Source organism: Macaca thibetana, chromosome 15 (genome assembly GCF_024542745.1).
Source record: "Macaca thibetana thibetana isolate TM-01 chromosome 15, ASM2454274v1, whole genome shotgun sequence".
In the NCBI taxonomy this organism is placed as follows: domain Eukaryota; kingdom Metazoa; phylum Chordata; class Mammalia; order Primates; family Cercopithecidae; genus Macaca; species Macaca thibetana.
The window spans coordinates 5,943,123-5,965,597 of NC_065592.1; the positions used below are offsets into that span (position 1 = coordinate 5,943,123).

At 47.2% G+C, this 22,475-nt stretch overlaps 3 protein-coding genes across 3 annotated transcripts in view; 1 reads left to right on the forward strand and 2 right to left on the reverse strand.

Moving 5' to 3' along the window:
- CFAP77 (cilia and flagella associated protein 77) overlaps positions 1-2,664 on the reverse strand; it is a 169,673-nt gene extending 167,009 nt beyond the window's left edge. The window contains exon 1 of the mRNA XM_050760282.1: positions 2,241-2,664. Within this exon, the coding sequence (XP_050616239.1) occupies positions 2,241-2,435 (195 nt within the window). The 5' untranslated portion in view covers positions 2,436-2,664. The remainder of the gene's footprint in view (positions 1-2,240) is intronic.
- Positions 1-22,475, reverse strand: part of GTF3C5 (general transcription factor IIIC subunit 5) — an 870,547-nt gene that overhangs the window by 664,283 nt on the left and 183,789 nt on the right. The window lies entirely within an intron of this gene.
- Positions 1-22,475, forward strand: part of TTF1 (transcription termination factor 1) — a 135,896-nt gene that overhangs the window by 96,493 nt on the left and 16,928 nt on the right. Inside the window, exons 2-8 of the mRNA XM_050759820.1 lie at positions 6,025-6,058; positions 10,003-11,388; positions 12,506-12,729; positions 14,738-14,923; positions 16,179-16,257; positions 19,684-19,814; positions 22,029-22,263. Of these exons, the coding sequence (XP_050615777.1) occupies positions 10,010-11,388; positions 12,506-12,729; positions 14,738-14,923; positions 16,179-16,257; positions 19,684-19,814; positions 22,029-22,263 (2,234 nt within the window). The 5' untranslated portion in view covers positions 6,025-6,058; positions 10,003-10,009. The remainder of the gene's footprint in view (positions 1-6,024; positions 6,059-10,002; positions 11,389-12,505; positions 12,730-14,737; positions 14,924-16,178; positions 16,258-19,683; positions 19,815-22,028; positions 22,264-22,475) is intronic.

Below are 22,475 nucleotides of genomic sequence, written 5' to 3' on the forward strand. Positions count from 1 at the left end.
AAAACACCAAAGTTGTTTCATAATTAAAAAAATAATAATATAGGAAGCTGTTTGGAGTGGTAAAAATAATGCTGGGATGGGAGTTAGCCAACGAAGCTGCAAACCCAAGCTCTGCCAAAACCTTCAGCAAAACAAAAACAAAAACAAAAAACAAACAAAACAGAGGTGGCCTCAGTGTGCTCATTTGCAAAAGGGGTCTGGAAAAGGTAACGGTCAAGCTTCCCTTTTGTGGTCAATTTCTCTGCCAACTTCTATTTAGGTCAGGTTTTGACCTCTACAGTTATAAGATATTCTAATATTATATGACGTGGTAAATACCGAAAAGTGGATGTCACCTTAACTGCTCCAGAAAGTACCTTACGGACCCTGAAGAACCCACTAAGGAAAGCCAGAGGTAAAGGCTGCCCCCTGGCGGCCCCTGATGGAAGAAGAGAACCCCAGGCTCCATCTTCAGAGAGCGGGAGCCTGGAAGTGGGTCTCTGCTGCTCCAGCATGGTCACCAGGAGCCAGGGCAGACCCGCTCTGCATCTCGTGCCCTGAAGACAGAACCCCAGTCGTGGGTGAGTCATCTCCTGTACATTTTCCAACCCTAAGCTTGGGTTCAGAAATCAGGGATTGAATCGGTCCTGGAAGCTGTTCAGCTAGTGCCATCCAGAGGCCAAATGCTGTCCTCGATATAGCTGGATGGGTCGGGGGAAGCAAAAGGAAAAAGGAAAAGAAGGGGGAAATTTACATATATGTACATACATCTTACACATATGTACATGTATATTATACATATGCGTGCATGTATACATCATAGATGTAAACCGTATGTATATAGGCGCATACACAAATGCATATGCATGTACGTGTGTGTACGTACATATCGCTCAGCGTGGGCACCACATGCTAACTCACCATGGAGAATAACTCCATATGCCCTCACTCTACACTTCAGTAGGAAGAAGTTGGCTCCCTACTAACTACTTGAACAAAAGCAACGACCTAACCTTAACGTAGGTAGTCAGAGGTGGCGGGCGTGATTCTCTCCTTGATACAAGAATAGTGAGCCCCACCTGCCTGTCCTGCCTGTCCACTGAGAGTGGCTCTTCTCATCTAGAAGTAAGTGAAGGACCTTGTTCCACTTTGAGGGGCCCAAGGGGCCTATTCGATGGAAAGGCACGAGCACGGTAAGTCAGCCTCCCCCAGCTGCAGCCTGCACCTGGGCAGTATCCTTCCTCCTCTGCAGGACCGAGTTTAGGGAAGGCAAGAGGAGGGAGTCAATGTTTTGCCAGGAGCCAATTAACTCAGTTAATTCTAGCACGGGTTTCCTTTTCCCCAAAACAAAAACAAATCGCCACCACCACCTCTGGGCTCTACTCAGCGCCTGGCGGTCACACAAATAATTGTTGCTGAATCCACGGTTACCACCTGCGCCTTCCACTCCCGCACCTGGGACGCGGAGCGCATTTTTAAAGGCGCACTGCCCTCCAGCGGCGCAAGATAAATTCGCCCCGAGGCTTGCTCCCCGACCCCCAAGCCTCAGCCTGACCTCTCCCGTAGCCCCCGGGAAGGTGTGGCAGCCACAGCAGTGTTGGTTTCCCATCAGCGGGAAGCGAGGCTAAAGGTGGGGAGGAGGGAAGCGCAATGTGATCTAGCCCGAAATCGCAGTTCCCTCATTCTTGTCTGCGGAGCCTCCTAGGCCAAAAACTGCTTTTTTTCTCTTAGGGTTGTAATTTAGGTGAGAAATAAGTATGATCGGACGGAAATGAATATTCGACGTGATGCTTCCAGGACAGACACGGAGCCTCCGCTGCATAGACGTACCCCAGGCGTGCAGGGGAACGGGAGAGGCGGCCTTTACCCTAGGAGTGCTGGCAGCCAGGACTTAGGCTGGGCGTGTGCGACCTCTCACCCTGTGGGGTTCACTCTGTGGGAAACCACCGCAGCCCCCATTGCAGGCTTACCCCATGTCAGGCTCTGTCCCGGGGTCTCGCAGAAATTACCCTTATTCAGTCTTCCCAATCAGTCCCTTTAGTGGTGCCATTATCATCCCACTGTGAGGATGGGGAAACCGAGGCTCAGAGAGGCGACGCGACCTGCACGGGGGTTCAAGCCTGTCTGGACCAGAGCTGGAGCTTCCCACGCTGCGCTCGGACCCCGGGCCGAGGGGCCAGGGCGCGGCGGGTGGGGACCCCCGGCGGCGTGGGTGCCCGGAGCCGGCGACCGCGAAAGCGCGGTGGACGTGGGGTGCTCACCTTGACGATGAGGGGGTTCTGAAACATGGAGTCCCGCACGACCCCCAGCCGCTCGTTCTCCATGCCGGGACGGATGTCCGCCACGGTCAGGGGCCGCCGCGGGGGCGGGCAGACATGGCTGACCGTGCGGCGCACAGGCTGCTGCTGCTTCCTCCATCGCGTGGGGTCCAGGCCGGCGTTCCTGCCCTCTGGCATCCTTGGGGTCGCCGGGGAGTCGGCCCGCGGGCTGGGTTGGGCGCGCTTCCCCAAGTCCAGGCCAGCTGGGAGCTCCCAGGCGCCTGCCGGGCGACCCGGGCCGCACCACCGGGATCCTAGGGGGGAAACTCAGATGCCAGGACCCCTCTGGAGCCAGGCGCGCCCCCCTCGCGCCGGCTCCTAATTGCAAAGAGCTCCGGAGCCCTGAAGAAGCCCCACCGGATCCTCAGGGCGTCTCCTGGGCCCCGCGCTGCGGACTGGGAGAGGAAAGAAAACCAAGACCACCCCTGGAGGACGAATGCAACGGCCCGTCTCCTTGGCGACGGGACGCCAACAGAGCCCGGCTCGGCTTGTACTTTTCTTTCAAGAAACTCTTGGTGGCTACCAGTGTGGACTTGTTTGGAGTTTTCCTGAATCGATACAGGAGAACCGAGAATCTCCAGTGGGTTGCGTTTAAAGCGGCATGGCTCTTAGAGGGTCATTTACACTAGTCTTTCAAGTCAAAGACTCCATCCTCTGCTCACCCCCATTCCACTCACAAACCCTCCCCACCTCTACTCCTTGCGCCGCACACACACCCGAGAGAAAGCACGAAAGGCATTCCAAGCCTGATGCTAAGGCTGACCCACTGGGAGGACTCGTTGGATCCAATGGGCTTTTTTTTTTTTTTTTTTTTTTTTTTTTGTCCTGTGAGATGGGTGACAAGGAAAGTCTAGAGTTGGGTTAGACCAATGGTTCCCAAATTTAAGCAACAGAATGAAGGGAAATTGAAAAATACAGATTTGGGCTGGGCTCGGTGGCTCACCCATGTAATCCCATTGCTTTGGGAAGCCTAGGAGGGAGGATGGCCTGAGGCCAGGAGTTTGAGACCAGCCTGGACAACATGGTGAGGTCTCATCTCTACCAAAAATTTAAAAAATTAGCCAGGTGTAGTGGCACACACCTGTGGTCCCAGTTATGGGGAGGCTGAGGCAGGAGGATCGCTGGAGGAGGTTGAGACTACAATGAGCCGTGTTTGGGCAACTACATTGCAGTCTGGATGACAGAATGAGAACGTGTGCCAAAAAAAGAAAAACGAAGATTCACAGGACTCACTGAATCAGAATATCTGGAAATGTCACCTGAGGCTCTCTTTTTTTTTCTTTTTCTTTTTTTAAGAGACAGAGTCTTGCTCTGATAATGACATGAGCCACCTCACCAGGACAGATGCTGCATTTTTAAAAATCCCCTTAACCACCCACCCCCAACTTTGTGAAAAAGTTCAAACCTATAGAAAAGTTGAAAGTCAAAAGAAGAATACAATGAAATACATATAGGCTTCACCTAGATTCTGTTAGATTTTGAAGGGAAGGGGAGGATTAAAGAAAGAGAGAGTGGTGGCTCTACAGCAAACGCAGGCTTTATGTCCAGCATAAGACCTACAGAGGTGGGAGACCAGCTGAATGGCAGTGCCCACCGCTGCTTACAAGCTGGGGAAATTATAGGCCTGGGCAGGGAGGGGCCCCGGGGGGAATAGCCTACTGCCTGGGAAGATGTTGATAAGGTATTCCCATGATGAGGCAGTTTGGCCCTTGTTCTGGTGGAATGTGATGTTCCTGGCACTTTCTCCCAGCAGAATATGATAAGAGGCATGCTGTTTCTCACCGCCTGAACCCCTGTGGAATGTTTCACTCTAAGCAAGGTCTGTGAAATGGCAGGGGGCTTACAAAATGGTGTAATTTGGACTAACAGATTCACCCATCCCCAGCAGTGGCCACATTTTCTTGCTCTCTCTCTGTGAGTGTGTGAGTATGCACATACACACAATACAAAATCACCTGAAAAAGTATCTGTCAACACCATATTTAACCCTAGTTACTTCATCAGGTAGCAAGGACATTCCCATGTATAACTACAATGTCATTATCATGTCCGAAGATTTTAATGTGATACAATAGTGTTTATTATAAAATCCATTGCAAAGTTGAGAATCTGCATTTAAAATAAAACAAAACAAAAAAGCTTCCCAAGTGATTGGTGCAGTTGGAGGAGGATTGGAAACCACTAACCTGTATGATCTCTAATCTCTCCTCTAGTGCCAGCCTTTTGTGGGTTCATTCATGCATCACTAGTACCACAAGGCTCTGGGTAAGTGGGCTCACCACAGAACACGTGACACCAATGACGAACCTGGACTTCAAGGCCTTACGTATCAACAGTGGACACCACCACATTTACAGACTTCTCCAGACAGAGCTCCAACTGCACATCCACGTCCCAGAGCAGCATATATAGGTTCATCGTTTCTCCAACCTGCTTCCCTTCCAGACTTTCATGGAAGCATAGGTTGTGCATTTTTAAATCAAAGACACTTGGCAGATCACATAGAAGTCAGGTGGAACAGTGAGGGGCAAGATAGTGGAGTAGTAGAAAGAGCATAGGTCTGATTTCTGGCTGGCCCATTTAAGTCACCTTTGACAAGTTACTGTAAACCCAGGTTTCTTATCCACAAGGTGGGATTAATAATACCTCATAGATACCTACAAGGATTAAGTGAGAAAACTTGTTGCCTATATCGTATATGTTCCCTATCCAAAAAGGTTAAACGTTTGGTTGGTAAATATAATGGCCTTGAATTGATAGCCAGGTTAAAGCTGCCCTTTTAGCTAGGTCTTTTCAGGACTCTGTTGAAATGGGAAGACTGGGATAGATCTCCAAACTCCTGCCAGCTCTAACCTTCTGAGACTTCATCCAAGCTTAACATCCATCAGACTCTGCACCTGCAGACCTCTGACTTCATCTCCTACCCCCTCCCCTGCATTCACATGCATTCACTTAGGCTGGGCGTGTGCGACCTGTCACCCTGTGGGTTCACTCTGTGAATTCACTCTCTGCTCCAGCTGCTCTGGTCTTCTCCCAGGTCCTCCACCAACCAAGTTCAGGACTTTTCCATTCACTTCCAGCCTGGAACACTCTTCTGTCTAGATTTTTTGCCTGCCCTTTTCATTTAGAACTCAGTTCAAATGTCACTCCTCAGTGAGCCCTCCCTTACATCTAAAGTAGCACTTACTGTCCCCTAGTCACTCTCCATCATGTTACCCTATTTTATTTTCCTTACAAGGTAATCAGAAATTATCTTAGTTGCTTTGTTTGTCATCTGTCTTCCCAAGTTGTTCCTGGAGTTCACCAAAAACTCAGCTCAAATGTCACTCCTCAGTGAGCCCTCCCTTACATCTAAAGTAATACCCACTGTCCCCTAGTCACTCTCCATCATGTTACCCTATTTTATTTTTCTTACAAGATAATCTGAAATTATCTTAGTTGATTTGTCATCTGTCTTCCCAAGTTATTCCTGGAGTTCACCAAAAACTGGAATAAATGGAATGCACGCATGCATTAGTACGTCAATGGAGGGGCATTCTGTCCTACTTTCTTCGTTTTAGGAGCACGCTCTACCCCACCTGACCTCTAAAGGACCTAGAAGGAAAATGGGTAGACAATTGCGCGCGCTTCCACTGCCTAGCGGCAGCCGTGTTACCATGACAGCGTGACGCCGAGGGGGCCGGAAGGCGACGCACTACTACTTCCGCTTCCTCAACAGCAGCACTTCCGGGTTGGGAGAAAGGTGGCAGCGCTTTCGGAGGGTAAGTTGAAAGCGCCTTTGTTAGTTGTTTCTGCATTTCAAAATGCGCACGTAAAAACCCAGCGTGGGGTGGTGGATTTCCCTGTCTTCTGGGAGACCCGCCTTTTGGCCTGAGGTCTCCAGGCCGCGTCTTCGCCCCAGGCCTTATCTTGGGGAAACTGAGGTTTGGGTCTTTTTTTTTTCTTTTTTTAAAGATGGAGTCTTGCTCTTGTCGCCCAGGCTGGAGTGCGGTGGTGCGATCTCGGCTCACTGCAACCTCCGCCTCCTGGTTTCAAGCGATTCTCCTGCCTCAGCCTCCCAAGTAGCTGGGATTATAGGCGCCCGCCACCACGCCTAGGTAATTTTTGTATTTTTAGTAGAGACGGGGTTTCACCATGTTGGCTAGGCAGGTCTCGAACTCCAGACCTCAGGTGATCAACCCGCCTCAGCCTCCCAAAGTGCTGGGATTACAGGCGTGAACCACCGCGCCTGGCCAAGGCTTGGGTCTTTGGGAGTGAGAAGATGGAGAATTCACATCTGGTTAGTTCCTCCCCTCTCAGCCCTGGAGCGCCCACCTGGGAGCGGAGCGGGGTTTTTCTGGCACCTCAAAGGCGGTGAGAGAATCCGGGACCAGGTTTGAGCACATATCTGCAGGGCGGGAAGTGTATGTTCTGAGTAAGGGGGGATAAATGCATATCCGTTCTTTCAATATGTTTGGAGCACTGGGGAGCCATTTGGGAGCAAGGTGGCCAAAATTCCAGCCCTCAAGAAGCCGATCATATTATAACTGCCAGAAGTGTGGTGGGAACTGAAAAAAGCAGGGTTTCTGAAACCTAGAGAGAAGTGAGAGGTAGAGAAGTAGGCATGGACCTACCTCTCTCCATCTCTAGGCTAGATTATGAAGAAATGAAGACCTTTGCAGGTCTGTGAGGATTTTGACTTTATCTTAAGAATAACAGGGGAACTCTAAAAAGTTTTTAGCAGGGAGAGACTATATGTTTAGAAGGTTGTACTAGGCTCCAGAGACCAGAGGAAGTATTTACAAAAAAGAAGGAAAGGAACTGATGGAAGGGGAAATGTTATATAAAGAAATCAAGGCTGGGCGCTGTGGTTTACGCCTGTAATCCTGACACTTTGGGAGGCCGAGGCAGGTGGGTCACCTGAGGTCAGGAGTTCAAGACCAGACTGGCCAACATGGCAAAACCCCGTCTCTACTAAAAATAAAAAGATTAGCCGGGATTGGTGGCGTGTTCCTGTAATCCCAGCTTCTACTCCGGAGGCTGAAGCAGGAGAATCGCTTGAACCCGGGAGGCGGAGGTTGCAGTGACCTGAGATCGCGCCACTGCACTCCAGCCTGGGTGACAGAGTGAGATTCTGTCTCCAAAAAAAAGAAAGAAAGAAATCAGCCGGGCGCGGTGGCTCACACCTGTAATCCCAGCACTTTGGGAGGCCGAGGTGGGTGGATCATGAGGTCAGGAGATTGAGACCATCCTGGCTAACACGGTGAAACTCTGTCTCTACTAAAAAATACAAAAAAATTAGCCGGGCGTTGTGGCGGTCACCGGTAGTCCCAGCTACTCTGGAGGCTGAGGCAGAAGAATGGCGTGAACCCGGGAGGCACAGCTTGCAGTGAGCCAAGATCACGCCACTGCACTCCAGCCTGGGCGACAGAGCGAGACTCCGTCTCAAAAAATAATAATAATCTGTTCTGTTTGTGATTTATTAAGAGGTCCTAAAAGATGGGCCTGAAAAGCATCTGTTGAAGTTAGTGGCTTTAAGGACACTCTTGCTGGAGCAGTCTCAGTGGAGTAGTGGGGTGGGAGCTCCAAGGATGTGGGTTAATAAGTGGATGAAAGGTGAGGTAATGAAAAGAGTGATTTCTCTATCAGGAATGTTGCTGTGAAGGGGAAGAAAGAGAACAGCTGAATGAGACTTAGGGTTAGACGACAGTTGCTTTTTTTTTTTTTTTTTTTAAGTTAGAGGAGATTAAATATTATTGGTGTTTTGCTAGAAAACACAGGCTGAAGATACAGGAGAGAGATGGGGTACCTGGGGGACCACTATCTCTCTGAGAAGGCAGGAGGGGGTTGGGAGCCAGCACACATTTTCCTTCCTATAACGGAAGGAAATAGCCTTTGACAGAAGAAGGGACACTTCCTTTGTTGCAGCAAGAGAGAGAGAGAGGATGTGGCAGCACAAGCAGGTGTGTTAGACTCCGCTGATATAGAGAGAGCTCTGGGGTCTGTTAAGGAAAAATAGCAAGTGCAGATCACAATATATAGCTGTTACCTTCTGTGTAAGAAAGGAGAAGAAGTATGAAGATTATTTTGATTTTTGTACCATGTAAATGTGTTATTTAGCCAAAAATAAAATCTAAAAACAAATGAAACCCAGAAGCAACACAGAGCAAAGAGAACAATAAGACATGTTTGCAAAATTATATTTGTAATCATCTCTTTTGGAAAGTGCGTTTCTGTTACTGTATTTTAATTCCAAGTGCACACACCTGATATGTGAGTATTAACGTTAGTGGCTTATGAAATTTATTCCAGTGTTTTGCAGAATGTTTGCTCTTTGTTGGACACTAACAAGGCATATCCAGCTTCTTTCACAAAGAGGCTGACTTCTGGTTTGAGGTCAGTGGATACCTGATATCCCCACTGCGAAGCCCTTTTGTGGATCCTGCACTCTTTTTTTTTTTTTTTTTTTTTTTTTTTTGAGACTGAGTCTGGCTCTGTCGCCCAGGCTGGAGTGCAGTGGCCGGATCTCAGCTCACTGCAAGCTCCGCCTCCCGGGTTCACGCCATTCTCCTGCCTCAGCCTCCCGCGTAGCTGAGACCACAGGCGCCCGCCACCTCGCCCGGCTAGTTTTTTGTATTTTTTTAGTAGAGATGGGGTTTCACCGTGTTAGCCAGGATGGTCTCGATCTCCTGACCTCGTGATCCGCCCGTCTCGGCCTCCCAAAGTGCTGGGATTACAGGCTTGAGCCACCGCGCCCGGCCAGGATCCTGCACTCTAATGGGGTCTAATGGCTTCTCCGTGGTAGAAACACAGAGGGGAACAAGACAGATAAACCATCTTTTTCTTCCTTGTTTTCTTTTTTTCTTTTTTCTTTCTTTTTTTTTTTTTTTTTTAAAGCAGAGAAGACAGCCTGTAAATGACTAAGTGTTTATTTTTTAAATATGAAAGTATGTTACTTGGGAATCAGGCCAAGCCTAAGGAATCAGGGAAAACTTTCTTGAAGAACTGATCTTCAAACCAAGCTCTGAAGGTGGCAAGAGGCAAGGAGGGTGGGGAGACAGTGGAGAGAATGTCATGGAGAGCTGGGGGGAAAGGTTGTGGCGTGTTTGAGGAACCAAAACAAGCTGCTTGTGGCTTAAACGCAGAGTTGGACAGATGAGTCAGAGGTGAGGCTGTGGGGGACAGGGCACTGTTGTTCTCTGTTAACTATTTTTTTCTCCATCATAAAGGCGGTGGGACCAGACAGAATTCCAGTGAGCCACCTGTGTATCTAGAATAATATAAAATTCGTAATCATGACTACAGGCTTGTCATTTGTCATACAATTTCATTTTGCTGTGATTTTTTTCCCCTGAGGCTATGTTTAAAATGCAAAAATAGGCCAGCACCGGTGGCTGACGCCTGTAATCCCAGCACTTTGGGAGGCTGAGGTGGGTGGATCACGAGGTCAGGAGATAGAGACTATCCTGGCTAACACGGTGAAACCCCGTCTCTACTGAAAAGACAAAAATAAAATTAGCCGGGCATGGTGGCAGGCACCTGTAGTCCCAGCTATTCAGGAGGCTGAGGTGGGAAAATGGCGTGAACCCAGGAGGCGGAGCTTGCAGTGAGCCGAGATGGCGCCACTGCACTCCAGCCTGGGTGACAGAGCGAGACTCTGTCAAAAAAAAAAAAAAAAAAAAAAAAAGCAAAAATAAACCATTGTTGTCGTCACATTTCCATATAGGAATAAAATGGAAGGAGAATCACGCAGATTTGAAATCCACACTCCAGTTTCTGACAAGAAAAAGAAAAAGTATTCTGTACATAAGGAAAGACCTCAGAAACATTCCCACGAAATTTTCAGACACTCCTCCCTGGTGAGTGAACAGTCTCAAATAACTAGGAGGAAAAAGAGGAAAAAAGATTTCCAGCATCTCATTTCTTCTCCTTTGAAAAAATCCAGAATCCATGATGATGCTGAAAATGCCACTGCTACACTCAAAAAGAGAAAAAAGAGAAGATACAGTGCTTTGGAGGTGGAAGAGGAAGCAGGTGTTACAGTTGTCCTTGTGGATAAAGAAAATATTAGCAACACACCGAAGCCTTTTAGAAAGGATGTTGATGTCATTTGTGTTGATATGAGCATGGAACGGAAGTTACCAGGAGAGCCTAAAACAGACAAATTTCAGGTACTTGCTAAGTCACATACACATAAATCAGAAGCACTGCACAATAAAGTTAGGGAGAAAAAGAATAAAAAGCATCGGAGGAAAGCTGCATCCTGGGATGCTGTACAGGAGAGCCAGCGGGCAATGGATGCCCTGCCTCAGTCGGAATCCCACCAGGAGGAGTCCTGGCTTTCTATGGGTCCAGGGGGTGAAATGACAGAACTACCAGCATCTGCTCATAAAAACAAGTGTAAGAAAAAAAAGAAAAAGTCCAGTAACCAGGAATATGAGACATTGGCCATGCCTGAAGGATCGCAAGCGGGCAGTGAGGCTGAGCCTGATATGCAGGAATCTCGGCCTACTGTGGGCTTGGATGGTGAAGCTCCAGAACTACTAGGACCTACTCACAAAAAAAAGTCTAAGAAAAAAAAGAAGAAAAAGTCCAGTTACCAGGACTCTGAGGCATTGGCCATGCCTGAAGGATCACAAGTGGGCAGCGAGGTTGCGACTGAGACGCAGGAATCCCGGCCTGCTGTGGGCCTACGTGGTGAAACTGCAGAACTACCAGCACCGGCTTATAAAAACAAGTCTAAGAAAAAAAAGAAAAAGTCCAATCACCAGGAATTTGAGGCAATGGCCATGCCTGAGAGCCTTGAGAGTGCATACCCTGAAGGATCACAGGTGGGCCGTGAGGTTGGGATTATGGAAGGCAGGAAGGCTCTTAAAGGGTTCAAGGAATCCAACAGTACAGAGAAGAAGTCTAAGAAAAGGAAGCTTAAGTCTGTCAAAAGGGCCGTAGCGTCTGGTGATGGTTTTTCAGCGTCCAGTAAGAACTCTGAGAGCACACTCTTTGATTCAGTAGAAGGTGATGGCGCCGTGATGGAAGAAAGTGTGAAACCCAGGCCCCGACGAAAGAAAACCCGGGCCTGTTCAGCAAGCAAGCATATGCAAGAGGTGCCAAGGTAACGTGGGAGTGGTATGCCAGCTACTGGTATATTTCTTTTGTATGGATTCTGCCCATGCCTCTTTATTTAGCACAGACTCTTTTTTTTTTTTGAGACGGAGATTTGCTCTTGTTGCCCAGGCTGGAGTGCAACGGTGCGATCTCAGTTCACTGTGCCCTCCGCCTCCCGGGTTCAAGCGATTCTCCCAAGTGGCTGAGATTACAGGCATGCACTACCACACCTGGCTAATTTTGTATTTTTAGTAGACACGAGGTTTTTCCTTGTTGGTCAGGCTGGTCTCAAACTCCTGCCCTCAGGCGATCCACCCGCCTCAGCCTCTCAAAGTGCTGGGATTACAGGCGTGAGCCACCGCACCTGGCCTCAGTACATACATATTAAATGGCAGAAATCATCAAGAGGTAGACCCTTAATATACCCTCGATGTACAGACTATCATACATCTTTAATTGAGTAAACTTGGCAGGTAGTTTAATTTCTTCATGTGTGAAATAAGACATTCGATTTTCACTAAGAACTATTCCAGCCCTGAAAATCTGTGAGTAAATTTAAAAGCCCAAATTACCTCTGAAAAATAGTCTGAGCAAATAACCAGAGGAAATAGGGCTTAGGGCTGCACATTTAGCTTCTAGGCTGCCTCTGAGATATATCCAAGTAATTCAAGTTCCAGTAAAAAGTTTGAAAATCATGGACTGAGTCAACTCTAAGATCTCATCTTGCTTTAATATTCTGGTAGCCTAAGTGAGAGCCATTTTAAGAAAAGTTTAAGGCCAGGCATGGTGGCTCATGCCTATAATCCCAGCACTTTGGGAGGCCAAGGTGGGTGAGTCACTTGAGACCAGCCTAGCCAACATGGCGAAACCCCATCTCTACTAAAAATACAAAAGTTAGCCGGGCACGATGGCGGGCGCCTGTAGTCCCAGCTACTCTGGAGGCTGAGGCAGGAGAATCGCTTGAACCGGGAAGCAGAAGTTGCAGTGAGTTGAGATCGCACCATTGCACTCCAGCCTGGCGACAGAGCGAGACTCTGTCTCATAAAGAAAAGAAGGAAAAGTTTAAAAGTTATGAGGTCAAGTGATGTGTTAATGTTAGGCAACCCAATTTTCTAACCCTTTAGGTTAGAACCTGCAAATGAAGAACGCAACGTGGAAACAGCTGAAGATTCCGAAACAAGATATTTGTATGCAGATTCAGGAGATGCCGATGATTCAGATGCGGATTTGGGTTCTGCCGTCAGACAGCTTCAGGAATTCATTCCTAACATCAAGGACAGGGCCACCAGCACAATCAAGCGGATGTACCGGGATGACTTAGAACGGTTTAAGGAATTTAAAGCACAAGGTGAGCTTGTGGGGCCTTAGGGTTTGTTGAACTTCCTGTATGCAGAGCTAGCACCTGACTTTCTTTTATGGATGATTCAGATTTATAGATGGACAAGAAGCATTCTTTCGCTGCCTTCACCTCTGTCTCCTACCAGAATTGTCTGAGCTATAAAATTAGCAAAATGAAGTGCTCTTGCTTTTCCTCTTCTCTCCCAGTTTCTGGTAAAGGTAGCCAGGAAGAATGGGGCTAAAGAGACCAGATAATTAATTCCCACCAAGAAGAGAAAGGACGAGAGGTTAATTGGTTGAGACACTGGAAAAGATACAACAGTTATATAAAACTAAAATGCTGTCAGATTAAAATCATCAACTTTAGTGAGGTATCGTTTCTTTCTCCAAGGTATTAAATTGATGGTGAGCTGGTTGTAGTGGACTTGATCACCTTCTTGATTTCACTGTGTTTCTGAACCTCTCTTATTAAGAATTATTACTAAGAATAACAAATAACTTTTATTCTTAAATCCAATAATAAAGCTTATTGGATTTAAGAATAAACTGTGCCGGGGCGGTGGCTCAAGCCTGTAATCCCAGCACTTTGGGAGGCCGAGACGGGCGGATCACGAGGTCAGGAGATCGAGACCATCCTGGCTAACACAGTGAAACCCCGTCTCTACTAAGAAATACAAAAAACTAGCCGGGCGAGGTGGCGGGCGCCTGTAGTCCCAGCTACTCCAGAGGCTGAGGCAGGAGAATGGCATGAACCCGGGAGGCGGAGCTTGCAGTGAGCTGAGATCCGGCCACTGCACTCCAGCCTGGGCGACAGAGCGAGATTCCGCCTCAAAAAAAAGAAAAAAAAAAGAATAAACTGCAAATGTAAGGCTGTGTACTACCAGTGAGCAATATTTACTGAATATCTGCTGTGTAAGACCCAATACAACTGGTCATTGGAAAAAGTAAGAAGAGGAGTCATAGTCTTCCAGAATTCATAGTATTGAAGAGATTCAGAAAAATAGACAAGACAAATTAAGCAAAAAAGAGAGCACTACACACATGCACACAATTGTAGTATATAATCCCATTTTATTGGTATATTGTGTTGAAATTCTTATGAGTATGTATTTTATAAAAGACTTTTTTTTTTTTTTTTTTTTTTTTGAGACGGAGTCTTGCTCTGTGGCCCAGGCTGGAATGCAGTGGCGCGATCTCGGCTCACTGCACCCTACGCCTCCTGGGTTCAAGCAGTTCTCCCGCCTCAGCCTCCCGAGTAGCTGGGTCTACAGGCGCCTGCCACACTTGGCTAATTTTTGTATTTTTAGTAGAGACGGGGTTTCACCATGTTATTGACCAGGCTGGTCTCAAACTCCTGACCTCATGATCTGCCCACCTCAGCCTCCCAGAGTGCTGGGATTACAGGCGTGAGCCACTGTGCCTGGCCCGTAAAATATTTTTAAAGTAAACCTAGGCCAGGTGAGGTGACTCACGCCGGTAATCCCAGCACTTTGGGAGGCCAAGGCAGGAGAATTGCTTGAGACCCGGAGTTTAAGACCAGCCTGGGCAAAACAGCAAGACCCCATCTTACAAAAAATAAAAAATTAGCCAGGTGTTAGTGGCACACGCCTGTAGTCCCAGCTACTCAGGAGGCTGAGGCAGGAGAATCACTTGATTCCAGGCGTTCAAGGTTGCAGTGAACTTTGATCATGCCACTGCACTCCAGCCTGGGTGAAAAAGCAAGATCCTATCTAAAGAATGCATGAATAAATTTGGAAACTATTTTTTAAAAAGATAGATGAAACAGGAAAGGTCACTTTGGAATAGGATGACCAGGGAGGACATTGACAGAAGAGGTGTGGCTTGGGCTGAACCCTGGAGGAAAGGCCGAACCTGCAAGTGGGGGCAGGAGAGCAAATGTCAGGTGTTGGGACTGTTGGGCCGTGGTACTGTCATTGCTGATGAAAAACCAAGTCATAGGTTTGCTTTTGTTCATTATTAACGATACACACTTTCTCCCTGTTCCTTCCCAATCCTAGGTGTCGCTATTAAATTTGGCAAGTTTTCTGTGAAGGAAAATAAGCAGTTAGAGAAAAATGTGGAAGACTTTCTAGCCCTGACAGGCATCGAGAGCGCAGACAAGCTGCTGTACACGGACAGGTACCCCGAGGAAAAATCTGCGATCACCAACTTGAAAAGGAGACACTCGTTTAGATTGCACATTGGTAAGTTTAGAAACAATCACTCTTTGACCATCCACAGCCTTCCAGCCATAAACAAGATAACCTGTGGTAAGTGTTAGCACGCTATCTGGCCATCGTCTGCAGGCAGTGCACATTAACTGCTGTGATGGCTGATGATATTCTTTTTTTTTTTTTTTTTTTTTTCTTTTGAGACAGAGTCTCGCTCTGTTGCCCAGGCTAGAGTGCAGTGGTGCAATCTCGGCTCACTGCAACCTCCACCTCTGGGGTTCAGATGATTCTCCTGCCTCAGCCTTCCGAGTAGCTGAGATTACAGGCACCTGCCACGACACCCGGCTAATTTTTTTGTATTTTTAGTAGAGACAGGGTTTCTCCTTGTTAGCCAGGATGGTCTCGATATCCTGACCTCATGATCCACTCTCCTCGGATTCCCAACCTGCCAGGATTACAGGTGTGAGCCACCTCACCCTGCCCTGATGGTATTCTTATTGCCAGTCTCTACTTTTGGGGATTTGGAATGTGTTCATGTCTCCCAAGTTCAGTGTGAAAAATTGAATGATCAACTTTTACCTTTCTTCCTTGGCAATAGTTATGGTTTTGGTTTCTCCTCCTGTTCCTTATTTATATTTTGTGTACGCTACACAAAGCACATCCTTATAAGCACCGTGGTCTCCCACGGTTTTTTAAGTGTGGCCATATGTGTGCTTTGTAACTGGAACCCTCCGACTGGAGGTGCTGCTTGTGAAGTTAGAAGGTCATGCTGTCGTGGAGGATCAGAGCCAAAGCAAATCTCTCTTGAATTTAAAGAGGATAATTTCTTAGGTGTTCTGTGGAGTCCACGAAGAAAAACAGGGTAGTGCGCCCCCATTGAGGGATTATTTCACCTTAGAGTGAGAAAATGAGAAAAGCTGATTTGGGAAAGATTTGTTGTTCATCTTCTGGAGAACTGTTACCCTGTATTCTCCACCGTAGTGTTCTCTTCCTCTTAATTCAAATCATGTTAAAATTACTTTGTCTTGTAAGGATTCTTTCCACAAATTGCATAGACCGGAAGCTGGAGCCTCGGGGTACTCAGCATTTAGTTTTCGGAGATCTCCAAGGAAACTGGTGATTGTGTATATCTGCTCTTCAAGACAGCTTTGTTCAGGACACAGGAAATCCCAGCCTTAACACGGGGCTTAGGATAGTTCATGTTGTTACAAGGGCTGTTCTGGGCTCCTTTTACCATTGTGACTTCATGTCATGTGAGCCCCTCTGATCACTTTTCTTCTGACTTTAGGTAGGAACATTGCCCGGCCCTGGAAGCTTATATACTATCGAGCAAAGAAGATGTTCGATGTCAACAATTACAAAGGCAGGTAAGAAAAAAGTCTGAGCAGCTTGAGACAGGACATTTCTCTAGTCTTTGCTGATACCGTAAATCAAGACATTCACATAGGCCGGGCGCGGTGGCTCATGCCTGTAATCCCAGCACTTTGGGAGGCCGAGGCGGGCGGATCACGAGGTCAGGAGATCGAGACCATCCTGGCGAACATGGTGAAACCCCGTCTCTACTAAAAATACAAAAAAATTAGCCGGGCGTGGTGGCGGGCGCCTGTAGTCCCAGCTACTCGGGAGGCTGAGGCAGGAGAATGGCGTGAACCCAGGAGGCGGAGCTTGCAGTGAGCTGAGATCCGGCCCCTGCACTCCAGCCTGGGCGACAGAGCGAGACTCCATCTCAAAAAAAAAAAAAAAAGACATTCACAGCAGTGGATTAACAGTAAAAATAATGAAGATTTGTGTGTGTGAAGCCAGATGGTGTGTCAAATGTGTGCGTCTTCAATGCCCTTTTCCATTCTCAGCTCTTTAGTAAAGGCTTAGTGACCTGTTTCCTGCATCTGCAGCTTTCTCTACACTTTTTCTTTAGCACTCCCCATACACTGCCTCATGTGCTGTTACTCCTGTTTGCTCTGCTCTCTGCTTACTTCGTCATCTCCTTGTGAACCCAAACATCCCATCTTGACAGATGTTCCCTCCAGCACTTAGCAGACTGCTGTGGGTTTTTAGTAACTATTTGAAGGTGGAGGTAAGCGCTGGGATTATTAGGTCCGTTAAATGCAGTTCAGTGGTACCAACCCAGGGTGCTTAACCCGGTTGTCATTCTCTCCTTCCTTTTCCTCAAATACCATATCCAATTATAATGTGCTTCCAACACTTGTGGTGGCACAATCTCAGCTCACTGCAAGCTCCGCCTCCCAGGTTCAAGCAATTCTGCTGTCTCAGCCTCCCGAGTAGCTGGGACTACAGATGCCCACCACCACACCCAGCTAATTTTTGTATTTTTAGTAGAGATGGGTTTCATCATATTGGTCAGACTGGTCTCAAACTCCTGACCTCAGGTGATCCACCCACCTCAGCCTCCCACATCCCACAGTGCTGGGATTACATGTGTGAGCCACCATGCCTGGCAATTGTTGTTTTTTTTTTTGTCTTTTTTTTTTTTTCCTTTTTGTGGAGAACAGGGTCTCACTATATTACCCAGGCAGGTCTCGAACTCCTGGGCTCAAGCTATTCTCCCGCCTCTGCCTCCCTGAGAGCTGGGATTACAGGCGTGAGCCACCGCGCCTGGCCTTTTTTGTTGTTGTTGTTGTTTTTTTTTGAGATGGAGTCTCACTCTGTCACCCAGGCTAGAGTGCAGTGCTCACTGCAACCTCCGCCTCCTGGGTTCACGCCATTCTCCTGCCTCAGCCTCCCGAGTAGCTGGGACTACAGGTGCCCGCCACCATGCCTGGCTAATTTTTTTGTATATTTTTAGTAGAGATGGGGTTTCACTGTGTTAGCCAGGATGGAGGATGGTCTCTATCTCCTGACCTCGTGATCCGCCCGCCTCGACCTCCCAAAGTGCTGGGATTACAGGCAGGCATGAGTCACCACACCTGGCCTGGCCTTTCTTTCTTTTTTTTTTTTTTTTTTTGAGACAGGGTCTCACTCTGTCACCCAGGCTGGAGTGCAGTGGTGCAATCTCGGCTCATTGTAGCCTCCACCTCCTGGGTTCAAGTGATTCTCCTGCCTCACCCTCCCAAGAGGCTGGGACTACAGGCATGTGTCACCACACCCAGCTAATTTTTGTATTTTTAGTAGAGACGAGGTTTCACCATGTTGACCAGGCTGGTCTCGAATTCCTAACCTCAAGTGATCCTCCTGCCTCGGCCTCCCAAAGTGCTGGGATTATAGGCTTGAGCCACCATACCTGACTGACAGCCATGATTCTTAGTAGTGAAGAATAGACCAGGCATGGTGGCTCACACCTGTAATTCCCAACACTTTGAGAGGCTGAGGCAGGCAGATCACTTGAGGTCAGGGGTTCGAGACCAGACTGGCCAACGTGGTAAAACCTTACCCCTACTAAAAATACAAAAATTCACCAGGTGTGGTGGTGCATGCTTATAATCCCAGCTCCTTGGGAGGCTGAGGTGGGAGGATTGCTTGATCCCAGGAGGTGGAGGTTGCAGTGAGCTATGATCATGCCACTGTGCTCCAGCCTGGGTGACAGAGCCAGACCCTGTCTCAAAGAAAAAAAAAAAAAAAAAAGAAATTGTATTTTTCTAGGATTTCTAGAATTATGTTGCCTTAGTGATGACATAAACCACCATTCCTATTCAGATAGGAATCTGAAGATGTTGTAAAGATTGCTTTTTATTTACTTATTTAGGTTTTTAATCTTAAAATCCATTTATAATATTATAGTGCTTTTTTTAGTACTTTAATGTATGTATTTTTATGTAGGATGAATGCACTTTACGTTTCTGAAGTAGTTACATATTTACAGTAAGCCATTTGTTGTATGTTTATGGAATGCCTGTTGTCTGTCAAGCATTATGGATACCAAAGTGTATGAAACCGACAAGGTCTCTGCCCTCATGGAACTTGCCTTCTTGAACTGTGTCTTCCCGTATGGTGACCAGCAGCCTCCTGGGCCTGTCAAACATTTGAAATGTAGTTAGTCCACATTGAGATGCCGTCAGAGTAAAACACATGCTGGGTTTTGAAGGCTCCAGATGAAGAACGGAATGTAAAATACATCATTGATATTTTTTGATACTGATGACATGTTGAAATGATAGCGTTTTTAATATATTGAGTTCAATGAAATATATTATTTTTTGTTTTTGTTTTTCATCACGCAACATGCCCGTGTAAGAAATATATTCTTAAAGTTCCTTTTATTAAAACTAGGTTAAAGTGACTTTTCCTATGACTACTAGGAAACTTAAAATCCGTAAGAGGCTCGTATTATGTTTCTGTTGGGCGGTGCTGGTCTAGAGGAAGAGGCATGAACAAGGGAGCCTGTGCATGTGTGAGTGCGGGTTGTGACCAGTGCTGTGAAAGAGAAGCACAGTGTTCTCCAGGAGCAATCAACAGGGGGACTTCAGGCTAAGGGAGTCAGGGAAGCGCTCCCTGAAAATGCACCGTTTAAACTGCACTGGCGAGCGTGCAGGCACTGTCCAGGTGGGGTAGAGGAAAGCCATTTCCACCACAGGGACAGAGGCTCTGAGCTGAAGAAGGGCTAAGTGATTGCTCTGGCTGCTGTTCAGTTGAACCAGGCCTCTGGTCTCGACTTCAGTGATTGATTGATAGGATGACCACCACTGAGGCGCCAACAGGAAGTGAAGAGAACTCTGACCGGGTTCCCTGACAGCCTACGCCATTCAGCTTTTCCCACGATTGCTGCGTACTGGGATGAGAATACCGTATGTAATCTGATAGTGAGTTTAAACTTGTGAAATGTTTTCCCTTTCTGTTAGGTATAGCGAAGGAGACACTGAGAAGTTAAAGATGTACCATTCTCTCCTTGGGAATGACTGGAAGACGATTGGTGAGATGGTGGCCCGAAGTAGCCTCTCCGTGGCCCTGAAGTTCTCGCAGATCAGCAGTCGTAAGTGGCAGCCACCAGTGCCCACCTCGCTGAAGAAATAAGCCCTGACAGGCCTGGTTCAGCCATAACTGATCCAATGCCCAGAAATCACCGCAGACCTGTCTTCTGCGAGCGCTTTGTTTGTTAAGCTGTTCTCTATGCTAATTCATTTGGTTTCCTCCTGTATTCAGTGAAGCCATGCAACCTTTACCCACTAGGCTGGTTTTTACCACACTTCAGTAACTGTCCATGCAAATATAACTGCCAAGTGAACCCAAGAAACTGGTGGTGGGAGAGCCTGGGCGGAGGGTCACTTTCCCGCGGTGGCACGGGACACCTTGGGAGGGACGCAGGCATGCAGTTCGTGCCTGTCAGGCGGGGACTTTTCTCAGAACCAGTGTTGGTGACCTCCTGTCTCTATCTCCTCTTTCTTAAAAGGTTTCCTTTAAGAAGACAGTCCTTATCGGGTTTCTGTTTAGCACAGGGGCTCACATACTCCGGCCACACAGGTAGTGCCTTGTAGCCAGTTCTTCAAGTTTCCAAGAAAAAAAGGAAAAATCGGCCGGGCGCGGTGGCTCAAGCCTGTAATCCCAGCACTTTGGGAGGCTGAGACGGGCGGATCACGAGGTCAGGAGATCGAGACCATCCTGGCTGACACGGTGAAACCCCGTCTCTACTAAAAAATACAAAAAAAAAAACTAGCCGGGCGAGGTGGCGGGTGCCTGTAGTCCCAGCTACTCAGGAGGCTGAGGCAGGAGAATGGCGTGAACCCGGGAGGCAGAGCTTGCAGTGAGCCGAGATCTGGCCACTGCACTCCAGCCTGGGCGGCAGAGCGAGACTCCGTCTCAAAAAAAAAAAAAAAAGAAAAAAAAGAAAAAAAGGAAAAATCTTGAATTTTTTTTTTTTTTTTAATTTTGTGAACTCTAGATATCTTTTTTTCTTTCTTGGAAATCTCTTGATTTTTAAATTTTCATCCAGATTGTTATTGAGGGGAAAATGTAACATTCTGTGGAATGTTACCAAAAGCACAGCCAAGCAGCTGCCAGTGTGAGACTCCTTTTTAAGATCTCAGTCTGTGTGTGACTGTGAATGTCTCCAGTGAAGAAGGGTGAACCATCGATACTCTGGGCATCTGCCATAGATAATTGCCTTCAGAAATTCTCAAGTGCCTTCATCAAGTACTGTGCTGGTGTCACTGTGGCTATTATTGTTACACTGGGAACTCTTGGCCAAGAGACATGTACATGTACAACATAAAAGCCGGCCGGGCGCGGCGGCTCAAGCCTGTAATCCCAGCACTTTGGGAGGCCGAGATGGGCGGATCACAAGGTCAGGAGATCGAGACCATCCTGGCTAACATGATGAAACCCCGTCTCTACTAAAAAATACAAAAAACTAGCTGGGCGAGGTGGCGGGCGCCTGTAGTCCCAGCTACTCGGGAGGCTGAGGCAGGAGAATGGCGTGAACCCGGGAGGCGGAGCCTGCAGTGAGCTGAGATCCAGCCACTGCACTCCAGCCTGGGCAACAGAGTGAGACTCCATCTCAAAAAAATAAAATAAAATAAAATAAAATAAAATAAAAGCCATTTGGCTGGCATTTTCCCCCCGCCCCATTAAACGTTTGGGAACCTCACAGTTTCATGCGGGAGACATTGTTCTCAGAAACAGGATGAACAACTGTTTTGAAATAAATAAATAAAACAATGCTTTAAGAAAGGACTTATTTAATAATTTCCAGCTTTAGTTCTTAAAAAGAATCCATGACTGGCCGGGCGCGGTGGCTCACGCCTGTAATCCCACACTTTGGGAGGCTGAGGCGGGTGGATCATGAGGTCAGCAGATCAAGACCATCCTGGTGAACATGGTGAAACCCCGTCTCTACTAAAAAATACAAAAAATTAGCCGGGCGTAGTGGCGGGCGCCTGTGGTCCCAGCTACTCAGGAGGCTGAGGCAGGAGAATGGCGTGAACCTGGGAGGGGGAGCTTGCAGTGAGCTGAGATCACACCACTGCACTCCAGCCTGGGCGACAGAGCAAGACTCCGTCTCAAAAAAAAAAAATCCATGACCATGTTAGTAATTTCATTTTAATATGCACATAATTGTGTTTGGTTTTTGTCTGTATAATTGAGATGCCCATTATTTTCTGAAAAGTATCTGATTTATCATTTCATTTTTAATATTGTGTTTGAAAGCAAATAGATTAGCAACTATAAGACCATCTTTTTGTATCTACAGAAAGAAATCGTGGTACTTGGAGTAAGTCTGAAACCCAGAAACTAATCAAGGCTGTTGAAGAAGTGATTCTAAAGAAAATGTCTCCCCAGGAGTTAAAAGAGGTGGATTCCAAACTCCAAGAAAATCCTGAAAGTTGCCTATCAATTGTTCGGGAAAAACTCTACAAGGGCATATCTTGGGTAGAAGTAGAAGCTAAAGTGCAAACCAGAAATTGGATGCAGTGTAAAAGTAAGTGGTAAGTTCTTCCCTCTCTCTTTCTCTCTCCAGCTTCTGTGGAGAGCTGAGGTTACCAAGAATATCTGCGTAACTGCTGTGTGGAAGCTTACGTGTCAAGAACAATCATGTCTCGTCTGCTGCCCCCGCTGCTTCCGTATCACTCTCTGATTTAAATTAGCACGTAACTAGCCCTGATGCATTGAAGAGTGTATGCTTTCCTCCTAAAGAACT